General features: G+C 40.2%; 1 protein-coding gene across 1 annotated transcript in view; it reads right to left on the bottom strand.

Annotated features, from left to right (window-relative positions):
• RBM15 (RNA binding motif protein 15) overlaps positions 1-15,871 on the bottom strand; it is a 29,600-nt gene that overhangs the window by 12,576 nt on the left and 1,153 nt on the right. Inside the window, 2 exon segments of the mRNA XM_089514877.1 lie at positions 7,190-7,238; positions 8,346-15,871. Coding sequence (XP_089371003.1) covers positions 13,667-15,871 — 2,205 coding nt within the window. The 3' untranslated portion in view covers positions 7,190-7,238; positions 8,346-13,666.

The raw sequence follows: 15,871 nt of genomic DNA, 5'->3' as shown, positions 1-15,871 counted from the left end.
CATTACATAGATATATAATTATTTTTCTGTTACTCAGTGAACAAAGTGGTAGAAGAAATGAACCTGAACATTGTACAGGAAAAGCCCTAAGCATATAAAGTGCATCATCACAGATCTCCCTGGCTGAAAGTTAGTATGTCAAAGGACCAGTTTCTCAACAGTTTTGTCAGCCTGAAAAGGCATGAGTTCAGACAGCAAGAGATTTTCCACATATCTTCAGGGACATAAAGCATGAGTAAATTTCTAATAGTGTGAACTCCAATTCTGAATTTAAAATAGCAGTCCCCTACCCAAGCTGAATGAAACATTTTTCTTCTGCACAATATCACAATGAATGTAGAATGGCTCATTTCCTGGGTGGGCAAAGTTCAGATACACTAGGCTATTCACTAATTGCACCTTTGACCAGATGGCACTTTACAGCAAACAACACTAAAGGTCTCTGTAGTCCCTTTATTTCAACAGTATTTTATCCTCAATCCAACATTTGTACCCTAGCTTCCCTTCCCATTCATCCAGGACATCCATAACCCAGACATATCTGCATAGGTTAACTGGTGGTCAAGGATGCCAATGAAAGACTCTGCTAAAAAAATCTTTGCCAACCTTATATTCTAAGCAATGAGAAAAGACAGATATTCCTCCAGGATTTTGAGATTTCCTACCCCTTAAAATCTTCTGGAACCAGAGGATCAAATTTCATATCAGTCTAAAGGATGGGATCCTGTCGGGTATGCTTTGATTTAGAGTTCCTGTATGGCAGGGGGTTTGGACTGGATGGTCCTTGTGGTCCTGGGCCCAGTACTGTTCAACATCTTTATCAATGACTTGGAGGAAAAAATTGGGGGAATACTTATCAAATTTGCAGATGACACCAAATTAGGAGGAATAGCTAATACTCCAGAGGACAGGATCAAAATTCAAAATGACCTGAATAGACTAGAAAGCTGGGCCACAGCTAACAGGATGAACTTCAACAGGGAGAAATGTAAGGTACTGCACTTAGGGCGAAAAAATGAAATGCACAGATGGGGGACACCTGGCTTAAGGAGACAGCATGTGAAAGGGATCTAGGCGTCCAAGTAGACCACAAGTTGAACATCAGTCAACAGTGCGATGCGGCAGCTAACAAGGCCAATGTGATTTTAGGTTGCATCAATAGAAGTATAGTGTCTAGATCAAGGGAAGTAATAGTGCCACTATATTCTGCTCTGGTCAGGCCCCACCTGGAATATTGTGTCCAGTTCTGGGCGCCACAATTCAAAAAGGACATTGAGAAACTGGAGCGTGTCCAAAGGAGGGTGACTAAAATGGTGAAAGGTCTGGAAACCATGCCCTACGAGGAACAACTCAGGGAGCTGGGGATGTTTAGCCTGAAGAAAAGAAGGTTAAGGGGTGATATGATAGCTCTGTTTAAATATTTGAAGGGATGTCATATTGAGGAGGGAACAAGCTTGTTTTCTGCTGCTCCAGAGACTAGGACCCGGAGCAATGGATGCAAGCTGCAGGAAAAGAGATTCCACCTCAACATTAGGAGGAATTTCCTGACAGTAAGGGCTGTTTGACAGTGGAACAAACTCCCTCGGAGTATAGTGGAGTCTCCCTCCTTGGAGGTCTTCAAACGGAGGCTGGATGGCCATCTGTCGGGGATGCTTTGATCTGGATTTCCTGCAAGGCAGGGGGTTGGACTGGATGGCCCTTGCGGTCTCTTCCAACTCTATGATTCTATGATTCTTCCAACTCTATGATTCTATGATCCTAGTGTAATAAGGAAGACATCAGTAGCTTTAGCCATAAAGTTATGGTTGCTTATTTTCCTCACCACTGGTTCTAAATTAGGCAGCAGAAGCAGAATAACAAAAATCAGAGTGTCACTGGCAACATCAACTCCTTAAGTATCCTCAGATAAGCAGTACAGAAATCACTGCTCTGGTCTCAGCCCCTCAAACAGCTTCTCTTCCCTCTCTTTGGCATCTTTCACTTCCCACCACAATTCAAGTTGACCAATTCTACTCCCTCATTGCCATATGGTTTCCCAAACCAGAAATTCAACAAGCTTAGAGTGTTATAAGCCTGGATCTGGTGGAAATACATGGAAGATTATGGCGTGAAGCAGATAAGAAAATGCTTTGCCCCATAATATACTTCTTATTTCCCATCCTCTACCACCCTAGACCTTTTGTAGAAGTAAGTTGATCACATATGAGCTCCCACTCCTGCCCTCGAGTGTTCACCCTGGCAAAGCAGAATATTCCCAACTTCATACTGTACTTGAGTTCAAAATGGGATGATACTCAGCTCAACAAATTCCTAGTACTAACAATAGGAAATGAGAGAAATTCAGCATATTACTAATGGAACATATTCAATGTATCGTAAAATCACTATTAAACTACAGAAAACATGCAGGGGGTAGCTGTGTTTTCCATTTAGTAAATTCATACAAAAATCCACCGAACAGTGATACCTTTATTGGCCAACTGAAATGCACAATATACTTGTTGCAAGCTTTCGAAGTTCCTCTGGCTTCTTCATCAGGCAAGATGTTACATACCAAACTTAAAGTCCATTTCCATATCAACAAGGACTCCTCTTTAAAAGATGAGTCCTTGTTGATATGGAAATGGACTTTAAATTTCTTGGACTTTGCCCAATTGCCCCATGGCCAGAGGAGGAGGGGCCAGGCTGCTAAAGATACCCTCCCCGTACCATTTTAACTAAGGACAGAAGAAACAAAATGCAGGCATCTTACTAACATCTCTAATTTTTCTCCTGTTTGCTATGTAACATCTTGCCTGATGAAGAAGACAGTGGAGCTTCAAAAGCTTGCAACAAGTATATTGTGCATTTCAGTTGGCCAATAAAGGTATCATTGTTTGGTGGGTTTTTGTTTGTATTAAACTACAGGTCATACATAAGAAAACTATATACTCCAACTGCAATAAATAAGAATTTGTCCATAAAGTAGGGATAAGGAGCATGTGATCCTCTAGGTCCTGTGAGACACAATGCTAGGTAGCATTGCCACAAACTAAAATTTAGTTATGACTTGAACAGGGATGGGAAGTGTGGAGACCTCCAGAATGCATAAATGTAGCGAGCACAGCAATGGTAAGGAACAGTAGGAACTGCTATTTAACAACATATACTGGGTACACAATTCTAACCCTTGAACTAATAATATCTAACACAATTTAACTTCAGCCTGGGGTCCAACTGCTGTACCCTTTGAAGTCACATTTGTTAATTGTTTTAAAACTAACCAGTGTGACAAGGAGCAGATGGGATTTTATTAGCCTCTAAACAAGCTTGAGTTTGCAACAATATTATTTAGAGTTGTCTGGAAATAGACACTACATTTTTTTTATCTCAAGTGTGCAAGGCAATGGAAATGGACAAACACAGCAAATTATGCAAGATACAACCTGAAGAGATGACTGTATAACCCTAGCCTGCTTATCCTTATCCTCTTTGATCTGAATTCACATTGTAAACCTATGTGGTTTTTACTAACAACTTAGGATCATAAGATATATCCACTTAACAGGTTTAGAAAAGTGAAGATAAAGATATTTCTGGCGGGTTCCTGGCAACAGCAACTTGCTAAGTTATGAGACCAAATATACCAGAAGTCAATCTGAAGTGCTTTCTTGCCAAAAATAAAGAAAATTAAGTTAGAAAACTTGAGTAAGGCATTTTCTTCTCCTTTTATTTTAATTTTTTTTTGTAATTTCAGCTGCCACAAACAAAATTATGACTGGCTTTAAGTGAAAGACTGTGTATACTCTTCACAAAAAAAAAAAAAAAAAAAAATCAAAATTATATATGAAATTAACTTTTGCTAACTACTTAAATTAAATCTGTTTACATACTCTTCTTATTTTCAATAATTTATTCTAGTTCAATTACTCATGGAGCAAAACACTATCAAGGGTACCAAAATCCCACTCTCTACTATATGATGGACATTCTATTCATATTTCCCAATGTCCAGTCATTGAAGTTGTAGGGGGCATGCTGACATCCCTTTGCCATTTACAAACTTATTTGAAAAACAAAAGCAATTCTCAAGACTCTCTCTTTGTCATAGAATTGGAAGAGCAATCATCTCCCTGCCATGCAAGAATACACAAAGCACTCCCAACAGATAGCCATCCAGCCTGTTTAAAAAACCTCAAAAGGAGACTTCATCACACTCCAAGGCAGAGTATTCCACGGTTGAACAGCTCTTAAAATCAGAAAGTTCTTCCGAATGTGTAGGTGGAATCTCTTTTCCTGGAGTTTGAATCCATTGCTCTGTATCCTAGTCTCTGGAACAGCAAAAAACAAGCTTGCTTCTTCAATATGATGTCTTTTCAAATATTTAAACATGGCTATCATGTTACCACTTAACTTTCTCTTCTCTAGGCTAAACATACCCAGCTCCCTAAATTGCTCCTCATAGGACATGGTTTCCAGACCTTTCAACATTTTGTTCACACTCCAGCTTATTAATGTCCTTTTATGACCTATGGTGCCCACAACTGGACACAGTATTCCAGGTGCGGTCTGACCAAAGCAGAATAGAGTGGTACTATTACCTCCCCGGATCTAGACACTATATGCCTATAAATGCAGCCTAGAATCGGATGGTCTTTTAAAGCTACTGCATCACACTGTTAACTACTACTAAGACTCCTAGATCTCTTTTACATGTACTGTTGTCAAGCCAAGTGACAGCCATCATTCATTTCATTTCATTTTTCTTCCTCAATGTAGGACTTCTCATTTCTCCCTGCTGAAATTCATTTTGTTAGTTTTGGCTCATCTCTCCAATCTGTTATGGTCATTGTGAATTGGATAAGCACTAGAATGGCCAAGCAAGGATTATACTGCAAACCATTATCATTACCTGCTTATGTTTAATATACTGTATATACTCATGTATAAGTCTAGAAATTTAGGTCAAAAAATTGACCCAAAAAACCTGAGTCGACTTATCCATGGGTAAGTACTGTCTCCTAACTCTTATATATAAGAAGGAACCATCCCCTGGTGAAAAGCTGGAAGTACCAATCCCCTTTATCCTCTCATCCATCTAGCCTTAAGAGTAAGCACAAAGAGTTGTTTGCTGGAATTTTGCAAGTTCTTTGACAATGTTTTGCTTTGCTTCGTCCTTTAGATCCTTTGCTATATGCCCCTAAGTTTTGCCCTCGACTTATCCACAACTCATAGAAAAATCTATAATTTTAGCCCCAAAATGTACCCTCAACTTATACATGAAGTCGACCTATATTTTTGAGTATATACGGTACCCGAGGAGCATGAAACAAAGCATAATTTATATGCTCATTCCTATTACCCCTAAAGAACAGTTAATGAGATCTTTTATTTACTGTTATGTCAATGCCCCAATCAAGATGCATTGCCAGATACTAATATAAAGTCTTCATGTTATCAGATTGGTCAAAATAGTATCCTTAAAATCTGAATAATCTTTAAAGGGACAAATGAAATAGTAATGAGAAAAATGATTTCTCACAATCCATTTCCTGTAAAGCCCTTACAGAATACAGGACTCCACATTTGACATGTCTTCCTTCTTTCAAAAACAATACAGAAATCCAATTCCAATGGTTCACCAATGTTTTTTAAATTCACAAAAAGTGAACAGAAAATATGATCCCTAGGGTATCATGATAATTAAGGCAGAACTAGCTTATGTTAAACTGCACCCTTTTGCTTAAAAGTCCTAAGTGCCTTTCTGTTTCAGACAAAGTGCTGTTTTTTTCATGAGAATTCCAGCTACTAACAGGTACTAGGTGACACACCAGAAATTATTCAATCGTTCACTCAGATATTACAATCTACCTTCTTCTACAACTAATTTCCAGAATTCTAGGTTAAGGAATCAGAAATATATCAATTCAGTAATGATATTATATCCTTTCTGCCATCTAACAAAGTTAAGTGCACCTGGGACAGAAGTGCACAGAAGAATCTACATCCATCTTTTCCCTCGTTGCTAAAATTAAGCCAGTATTAGAATGTAAAAACCTTTAAATAAATATTGATATCCATTGAGATTTACTAGATTTATGAAGGGTATAAAGAGAAGCTCCATAAATCATGGGAAAATGTGGCTTATCATGATCTGCCTGAGATTCAGCAAGCTTTGGACTCACACTTTCTCCTGTGCAGTAGAGAGGGTGATTAGAAAGACTGTGCTTATTGTTTCAACCAAACCAACGATCATGGTTTGGCACCAACTATAGTCAGTTTCCAACAAGTCAATTTCAGGAAGTAGCTTGTTTAAACTAGCTACAATTAAGTGCAAACTCCAATACCCCATTTGCACAAAACAGGAGCAATGTTTAAATAAAATCAGAAGTAAAAGTGCCCAGTTATTCTCCTGGTTACGGAGCAGACAGGCCCAAGGCTTGCTATAGTTGGTGCACATCCTGATAAATCATGGCTTACTGCAACATGTAAATAAAACTGAAGGAAGCTCTCTTTGAATCCAACTGCTCTTGCTATTAAAAGATAACAGAAAATCTAAAGCTGTATCTCTCTGAATGCATCTGCTCTTGCTATTAAAAGATTACAGAAAATATAATGCTAAAGGTTAAAGTGTCACTTCTAGAGGTACTTCCCAACTCTTCTTCACAGATACTACAAATAAGAAGCATAACAACTGGTTATCCAGAAAAATATTCTCAGCTGCAGGTCATCTTATTGATTGAAAATATTTTAATTTGGTTGGTTCATCATTTATATCTATCTATAAAATTACCTTATAAAATACTTTCATTCAAATTAGTTTGAATTGTAAAACAAAATTTGCTTTCAAAATTTGATTTTAGAAATGTCATACTGTTCTTAAAACACAGACCAGCTGAAACTAAGCACTTTTCAGTTCTATTGATTTCACTAGAGAAATAAGCATATTTTCTCCACACCCCCCCCCCCAAGAAATCAATGGGACTTTAGAACAAGTAATTATGGCTGAATCATGCACTTAATAATATATTGAATGGCAACCACATAAACTATTGTTTTACAGTTCTAAAGAAACATAGGCTCAGTGTTCAAAGAATTATGTGTCTGCTGGCAAGCTCAGAGTTGCATTTATATTTCTGTTTGTGATATGCCACAGTCCAAGCCAACTTAAGCAGCAGCATTTCAGCATTAAGAAAAAATGTATGGTTACCTTCCAGACAAAGGTGTCCCTCAAACCAGTCCAGAGGGGTTGAGCAACCCTGTGAAAAAATAACTCACTATTATGGATAGCCATTGGAGCATTGTCCAGGAACACAAATGAAGTGCAGTTAAAAGATACTAGGGAAAATAATAGAGAAGTACATTCAAATGTTCAGGTATTCAAAAGAAATCAGAATTCAGCTCAAAAGAATATACCAAAGTAATGTTACACATAAAGCAGACTGCTATTTGTGAATAATTCCTATTTGCTAAGTCTACCTACCATTCACTTCTTCAAATAATAATAATAATAATAATATCAACAGACTATAATCATCTGTAGGCCTAGTTGGGAATAAATCCCACTGAGTGGAATTTACCTCAGTAGACATGCACATAATTGTATTGCACAAGATCCCAACTGCTTGAGTTGTAACTACATTAATTCACCCCTTTAATTCACCCCTTTAAACAGACTGTTTTCTTGTAATAATAAAAGGTACTTCAGCTAAAATTTTAGCTATTTGGCAAATCTAGGACACCGATGCAGAAATTTACAACTACGTATGTATATTTGTATCAGGCAATTTTACAGTAAGCTGCTCTAGCATTCCTCGAGAAGATCTAAAGTATGCTAATAGTAAGTAAGTAAAAAAAAAATAAGTTCTGCTATTTAAGGAAGATTGACCACCTCTTCACATACAATGACCTTCCTAGATCTAATCTATATAATAAAAGGAATGCTCACGAATGCACATACTTATCTATTTGGCTGTTGTACACACAGCAGCATATGCAGACCTTCACATGATGGCTTCTACCAAAAAATGGTGTCCACTACCATGTAAAAGTCATCATGTGAGAATCATTCCTTTTAACCACCTGTCTTAATTTACCTCATAGGTATACCAGCATTTATTATTAGGACCAATGTATTACTGTCGACACTACTTGCAGTATGAAAGAAAACTTCATGGACAAACTGAGAAGTGACACTGAATCCTATCAAATTAGTATTCAACTGTGCTGAAAATAATTATGCTTAGGTGAAGCGAGTTAGTGAGAGGAAACCGGAAACCTAGATTCAGGCCATGAGAAAAGCCTAAAAGCAGTCAACCCAGTTCCCTAGAATTACAATTTAGTTTGACCTCTTAAAATCCCCTTACCTGTTTAAGTTTTATACAGCAGTTTGCCATGGGAACACATATTTGGCAGAACACAATCGTTGCATCCTTTGTTGAAAAGTACCTGCTGTCTAGCAATCATCCTGTGGGGATACAGGACAGTGCTAGCGTTCTTTATCCACAATAGGTTAAAACATTTCAAGGCAACCCGAGCAAGCTTGCATTCCAGATGTCTTCCATCTGCATGTCAAATGGCAACTAGTTAATTCTAAGAGACTGGCAAACAAATGCAGTTTCTGCAGCCACGGTGCAGGTGCAGCACTGTTCGCTTCCTCTTGACCTCTGGTGGTGTCCTCAGATGTACCCAGGAGTCTCCTGCAGCAAAGGGTTGTACTCCTACAACATGGGAACAGCTTTCCAAAGCTCAATATCCCCAAATGCAGGAATTATAGCATATTATTTTCAAAGTGTCACCACTTTTTCCTCCTCTCATCTGTATTACAAACTACATGTTTGCAGTGGTACCTACGAAACGATCAAGGTTGCATGCATGTCCAAGGTGTGTAGAGCATTTGCTTCAAAACTGGTCAAGTAACAGCACCAATACCAATGGTACAGGTTTTAAATGCCAGCACTCTAGCTCTCAGGAACTCTTCATCCATTCAGAACTACACCCAGGACTGCATAACTCTGGTGAAAAGCCCCTGGAGGTGGAGGAGCTCTTCAAGTGTGTCTGGAACCGTGCTATCACTTAATTTTTTATGAGTTACTTTTTTCTTTTTTCAATTTGGTGAAAAGGTTATGCACAAGATGCAATGCAATTTCAAACTTTCTTCAAACTAAAATCAGAACTAAGGCCAAACAAGTTAGGTGAACAAAACAAATCAAGAACTTAAAATTCAGGATCTCCAGCTCTTCAAAATCAACACAGTCCCAGATCTGCACACTGTTCTGAGACTTAAGATGCTTTCCCTGCTTCTTGCATGCCAGCAACAGCACCATTTCCTCGTAAAGATGAGGAGATAGCAGCCATTGATCCCCATTCACTGTAAACAAGGGGACACAGCAACACAACAGACTAGATTTTCTTCAGATCTCATACACCAGGATGGTCAATATCAAAGCGTAGGTCTCCCTGCTTCTTGTGTGAGACCCACAACTATCAGATTGAGGAGGAGGAGCAGAATCAGCAGGAGCAGCAGCAAAGTACCCCCACAGCTGCAAACAAAGGGGTCAAAGGTTTGTGGTCAATTCATTTCCAGGCAGAAAAACCACTTTCCTCAAAAGAAACAATTTATTTAGAATGAAACAAAATCAGCTCAACTGTGAGCGCATGTTTTGAGTGACAGCCATTTTAAGCTGTGTGAGCCATAAAAAGGTTTTTTCCTTTACTTTTGCAGAAATCTTGTGTACACAGCACAAAGCAAAGAGGTCAATTTTCCACTTAAAAACACGGGCATTGGCATCACAATAGCAGATACACAACTTTTTAAAGCTGCCATTTTAGTAAAATGCACAAATACTAAACAGATAAGCTTTCTTCCATGAGGCCCATGTATATTCCACATAAACCACAGGTTTTCTTCGCAAAGGTCCATAAGAGCTTGGAATCCCTTGTCATCTTCGGCAGTTCAATAGCCTTGCTTTCAGGAGGAAAGAAGAGGTTATTCAGCACATATGTTTACAATAGACTTGCCCTCTCCCTATGTTTACAGACAATTTATAAGACTACAAGGGTTATACTCAATATTATTGGTAAAATCTGAACGTACCAATAACCCTCCACTGGCACAGAATCTTTGTAATGAATTCACCTTTGTATACAGATGCACAATGAGCAATTCAGGGGTTTAAAAACTCAGGACAATATTTTTCTTTTTACAGTTCACACAATTTCTCTTATTTTCAAAAAGGAAAGTCAAACAAGAACATGAAATTTAGCATTCTGTTTGATATATATATATATATATATATATATATATATATGTATGTTGTTTAGGCTTACTAGATACTGGAAGAGAAAAAAAGCCAACCAGATAAATCAGATTTTTCTCCTATATTTGTATGCATTTTACCAGTTTTTCCAAATTTTTACACTTGGATGAGTAAAACTGGAAATATTTCCTTCACAGTGGCACCCCTGAACTATCTATTCTTACATTTACCCAAAGAAAATAAATCTGAAGCCAGGTAAATTAACACACATAGTTGATTTAGAATTTTCTAATTTCCAACCAATTGTCTTCAAATTAAGTCATTTTTAAGGCAGCCCACATTTACTGAACTTGTGTTCATTTTGGTGGCAACATTTACGAGTTTTTATCCATTTACAATTCAATGCGTAGTTATATTTTGTATATTTCCTCATACTCTTTTGCTCTCAAATATAGCCATACTACCACTGCTGGCTTAAGTTGTCCAAGGAAGTTAATTCCTTTCCACCTTCTATCTCTTGGGAAGAAGTGATTCACACTACAGATTGCTTTACAAATGTTTGTCTTGCATCCATTCCCAGTGGTGATGTCAGTGTTCCCCAAAAGAGGAAGCTACTGTACAGAACACATTAGTGGATCTCACAACAATGAGGTAGCCTTAAATTCATGCCACATTGCCAGCCAACAGCAATCTATAGGCTGAACTTTCAAACATGCACAGAAACTGATGAACAGTTGTTTTCAACTGTAAGTTTCTAATTGTCAGAATTTAAAATATAATAAAAGTAGGCCACTTAAGGCTTTCCATTAAGTAGCAAAAGTGGCTGTTAAATACTTCTGAAAAAAAATAACATTTTTCATTCTAAAGCCACACTATAAAGGATGGAAACAAGATTTGTAAAGACATGCTGCATTCAAATACACATTACTCCAACTTAAGCTTTATAATGCCATACACAGAGATAAGTAATCTTTTTTCTTCTCTGCAGAAGTGGCATTAACAGTAACTTTCGTTATTTTCTGGGTAGTTCTTTTCCTAGGTGCACTGCAGTGTTATGCAACCAAAACTGACTGTATTTAGATTTTATAATAGTTTTGCCTAGGTGTTTATCATATAATGTTGCTTGTCAACCATTTTAGCCTATGAAAAGCGCCTGAAATCCTTTTTCCTCCAATAGCTATGAACAGACCAATAATTTTTTACTAAAGAAAAAAACTGCCTATTTCATGTAACATTTAACTCATAACATAAGCAGCAATGAACATAATTTGTTTTTCATTTCCAAGGAAGAATAGAAAACCATGGTGTAGATTTTTGCTGACACCAGTAGATAACACTTTGATGTTAACAAGTATATTTATACAAATTCTGAACCTGAATCAGATCAAGGTGATTTGTTTTGAACAGTTTACATGGGTGATCTTCTTTAAATAACCCATTAAACCAACAAAGACATCTTTCTCCAAACATATTTAGTAAGAGAATTCACTATATATACTACTAGTGCTTGACATTCACAATGGATAACCCACCAATATTCATGTTCTGCAAAACCAGCAATATAAACCTATCCTGCTGACACTGTTTGGAAGTGGAGAATATATGAAGTATCTCCTTCAGACTATGCCAACCATTTCAAAATATACTTATCATCAGTTCTCATTACTGCTAAGAGCACTGGCTGGGCTTTGCATGAGTAAGAGCAATGGCTAGACTTTTATGTCCACCGTTCAATGTTTTCTTGCATTACAGGACAACTGATATTTGTATTGTAAATTAACATTATTCAAACTTATAACTACTCCTCATGAGATTTAGGTTGTGACCACATATTTCCAGAAGTAGAAGGGCAATCTGGTTTCAGAAGTGACACTCCACTCTTAAAAGTAACTTTAAGGTCATGCTTCTAATATACTGTTCTAGTGGCAGGAATTGTGCATCCCTCCAGGTGTTACTGAACAGCCACTCCCAACATGCCTCATCATTGGCTACAATATTAGCACTGATGTGAGTTACAGTCTCTAGGGCTGTACAATTCCCATTCTGTAGAACACCAAGAAGCAGTTTTTAACTAAGCCACATTTCAAAGAACTGTACTGATTTATACCTGGCAGAGCTGTTTTACAATAAGTAAAAAAAATAACTTTTTTTCTTCCTCAGATACAATGGCACAGAAAACTAATAGGGTGTTGTTCTTTTTTGATCAATGAATAGACTGGGCATCTGAAGCCATATAGCTTCTCTAGCCTCAGAAAGGTTTGTGAAGAACTGTATCTTTCTTGTTTTCTTTAAAAATGCTCATTTTCCAAAACAAATTATGTTCTTTGAATAAACTGAACTGCTTTGTCAACATCTGGAAAGACAAAATGACTGCATAATGTCAAGATTAAAATAAAGCAATTCAGACTTGCATAATGCCCATTATATTTTACCTGAAAATATCTAGCAGGTAGCATTCCTTTTCATTGTCAGGGGAATAAACTGATATTGAAACAGCTGTGTGGCAGAACTTAAGTGCCATCTCTGAAAAAAAATTCCAAGTTACATTTTGGAATTCACCATGACCAACATATTTAGCAATGGAAAGTAACAAAAATGCAAATGGTCAGCTCTATGAAAAGTGCCTACTTCTTGCATACTGAAGTGCAAGATGTTCACAGATTGTAACAAAGCTCTCTGTTTTTTTTAATCATGTGTTATACTGCAACCTCAAATGAATAAAAGGGTAAAAGGAAAAGAATCAACCTCTTAGAAACATTCCTCATGGGCATGCATTTCTGGGAACTTGACAAAAACTACCACCCAGCAAAAGAAGTCTATAGTGTACCACAAAGGCTAAAGTGTCAGCTGCCTCAGGGAAGTCAACTGTGAGTCAATTCAACTCAAACTTAAATTTCAGATTCTTGACACAGGGATGATTTTGATTTCAAGGTTACAGATTCAAGGCCTTCATTGAATGCTCACAGGGCTCAGAATGAGCATTTGCTTATCTTCTTACGGTGATGTCTACATAAGCCATGACATTAATGCTTTAAATCAGTCAATTTAGATGTGAAAGTGTATGGAGGAGATTTTTATAACTACTTTAAAGTTATGAAATGAAAAAGGACAAAAAGTTAAAAGCTAAAAAAAAGAGGGAGTCAGACTTGTTTTTGGGTTTCATATTTTAGTTGAAGCAGACCTTTCCTTATTGCTACTTGCTCATCAGCAAGATAGCCAAAGGTAGTCTAGCCATACTATTCAACAGATAATATGTCTGCCTTCTAAAGAATTTAAAGAAAATTATGGGGAAATAACATTAGCTATGGCTCTAATTAAAAATTATACTTTGGGGACTGGCTAAGGCTTATCGCATAGCACCTGGCAGACACTGGAACAAGGGAGGCTGTGTGAAGCAGCAGGACAGAACACAAAAAAGCATTAGGGTTTTAAGATGCACCACGGACAATGATCATGACCAAATAATCATCATCTGATTTAGCCAGGGCCTTGGCTGTAGCATCCAGGAACTGCTGAGAAAAATCACAGGGTGGGAAAGCATGCAAGACCCCGCTGTTTTCTTTGTCTTTGTTGCCTCCTACTGGAAGGCTTATGACTCCAGCTGCCTGTTTTTGTTTAAGATAGGACACCAGGTTTCTGAGGGGCCGCTGTGTAGAGGTGGTGTTAGCTTCACCAGCCCCAGATGAGGCACGGTTGTCTGTGGTTCCAGGCACAGCCAGAAGAATAGCGTATCCATTAGGCCCTGCCACTTTGATGCGACGAGTAACTTCATCCAACTTAGGCTGGTCCAAACGGAGACGCTGAGTGATCTTTAGCTGGGCCACTTTGCCACCAGTTGCTCCTTCCACCAGAAGACTGCTGGCCACGTTCAGATCTCCTTGAAGTAGGTGCATGTTAGATGGGAAGTTGCTGTTCTTCAATAGAAGCATTCCTTGCCAGGCCAGGCACAGTTTGGGGGTCGACCCAGACTTTGAGGTTCCATCCTGCTGTTGCTGCTTTTGAGGGGGAGGCTTCAAGCGAGATCCTCCACCACTGCTCCCTTCAGAAGCATGTTCATCTTTTTTAGCTGGGCTCTTGCACTCTTGGGCAGCAGCTACCGTGAGGGTGCGATGTTTTCTTTCCCTTTCTACTGAACTCTTGTGGTCACGCTTTTCGCTCTGACCTCTCTCCAAACTACCTCTACGTGACTCCCTGATGGGGGAATGACGATCCAACAGAAGCAAACGGGAAGATGGCCGTTCTGTATCACTACCATAGCGGTCTCTGCCTATACCTGGTTCAGGACTACGGTCTTGTGGAGAAGCTGCAGCAGGACAGTGCCGCTTGCGGGATGAAGATGAGCGTTCACTGTCTGGTGAACGGTCCAAATGCCGCCCATCTTCCACTAGCCTTCGCTTTCTGGGTGGGTCCCTATTGCTGCTGCCTAACTCCCTTTCCCCACGAGTTCTTTCTAGAGACCAACCATCTCGCCGGCGCTCCAGGCTTTCAAGTGCATCATAAACAGTTGCTCTGTTGCCCCTATCTCGAACCGGGGGTGGGGGAGGAACCCACTCTGTTTCAGGATATAAATCTCTGTCACGATCATATAGCAGTGGTGGAGTCCTGTCCCGGGCACCTCGGAGTGGATCTGGAGGGGCTCCACGATGGGCCCCAAAAGCAGATGTTTCTGCTACAAGCTCGTAATGGCCTGGGGGTGGAAGTGGCAATGGCTGCAAATAGGGTTGCTGATAGCGATGCTCAGTGTCAGCAAAGTCCACCCTCAAACGGCGATCCGGTCCCCCCAAAGGAAAGCCACGCATGTGAGTACAAGCCGCTTGCGCAGCATCCAAGCTTTCATACTGGATGTAGGCCCAAGAATCACCTTTACGATAGTCAATAGTACGGATAGTGCCAAAACGGTCAAACTCCCTGGCGAGGGCAGCCAGCGGCACCCAAGGCCCCAGGCCGCCAACCCAAAGCCGCGTGGTAGGGGTGGCCTTACCGTAGCCAATTTTGATAGGGTTACGCAGCAGCACTTTACCGGACATGGCCAGCTTAGCCCTGTGTGCCATATCCAAGTTCTCAAACTTGAGAAACCCATAGGTGCTAGTCTGACCTCGGGTGGGCCTCTTGATGTCCACCTCAGTGATGACCCCAAAGCGGTCGAAAGCCCGCCGGAGGTCCGACTCTGTCACCGATATATCCAGGTTGCCCAAGAAGAGGGTGCGGTTGGCTCTCTGGTCATCCTCTGGGCTTATCTCTTCCTCGCTGGCCGCGCCGGCACCACCGACCCCACGGAAGGCCGCCGCTGCCGCCACCCCGGCCACACGGTCCAGGCTGTAGGCGGGCCTGACCCGGTCGTAGAAGCCCCCGTAGTCCCGCTCCCTCTCCAGCTCCCGAGGGAGAGGCGGGGGCGGCAGGCGGCCCAGGGCCAGCTGCTGCAGCCGGAAGTCTCTGTATCCGAGGCTCGCTCCTCCCCCGGCTGGCGAGAGGGCCCTCTGTGTCGCCCCCGTCGAGGGGTGCCTGAGGGCAGCGGGGGCAGCGCTCGCGACCCCAACCGCCGTGCCTCCATAGGGGGAGTCCTTGTCCAAAATGGCCGGGGAACGGCTGCCACGGCGGCGCCCGCTCCCTCCTCCTCCGCCCCCCTCCTCCTC

The sequence above is a fragment of the Sceloporus occidentalis genome, unplaced genomic scaffold (genome assembly GCF_023333645.1).
Source record: "Sceloporus occidentalis isolate IW3139 unplaced genomic scaffold, rSceOcc1.0.p SCAF_3, whole genome shotgun sequence".
Taxonomy (NCBI): Eukaryota; Metazoa; Chordata; class Lepidosauria; order Squamata; family Phrynosomatidae; genus Sceloporus; species Sceloporus occidentalis.
This window is presented reverse-complemented; position numbering and strand designations above follow the sequence as displayed.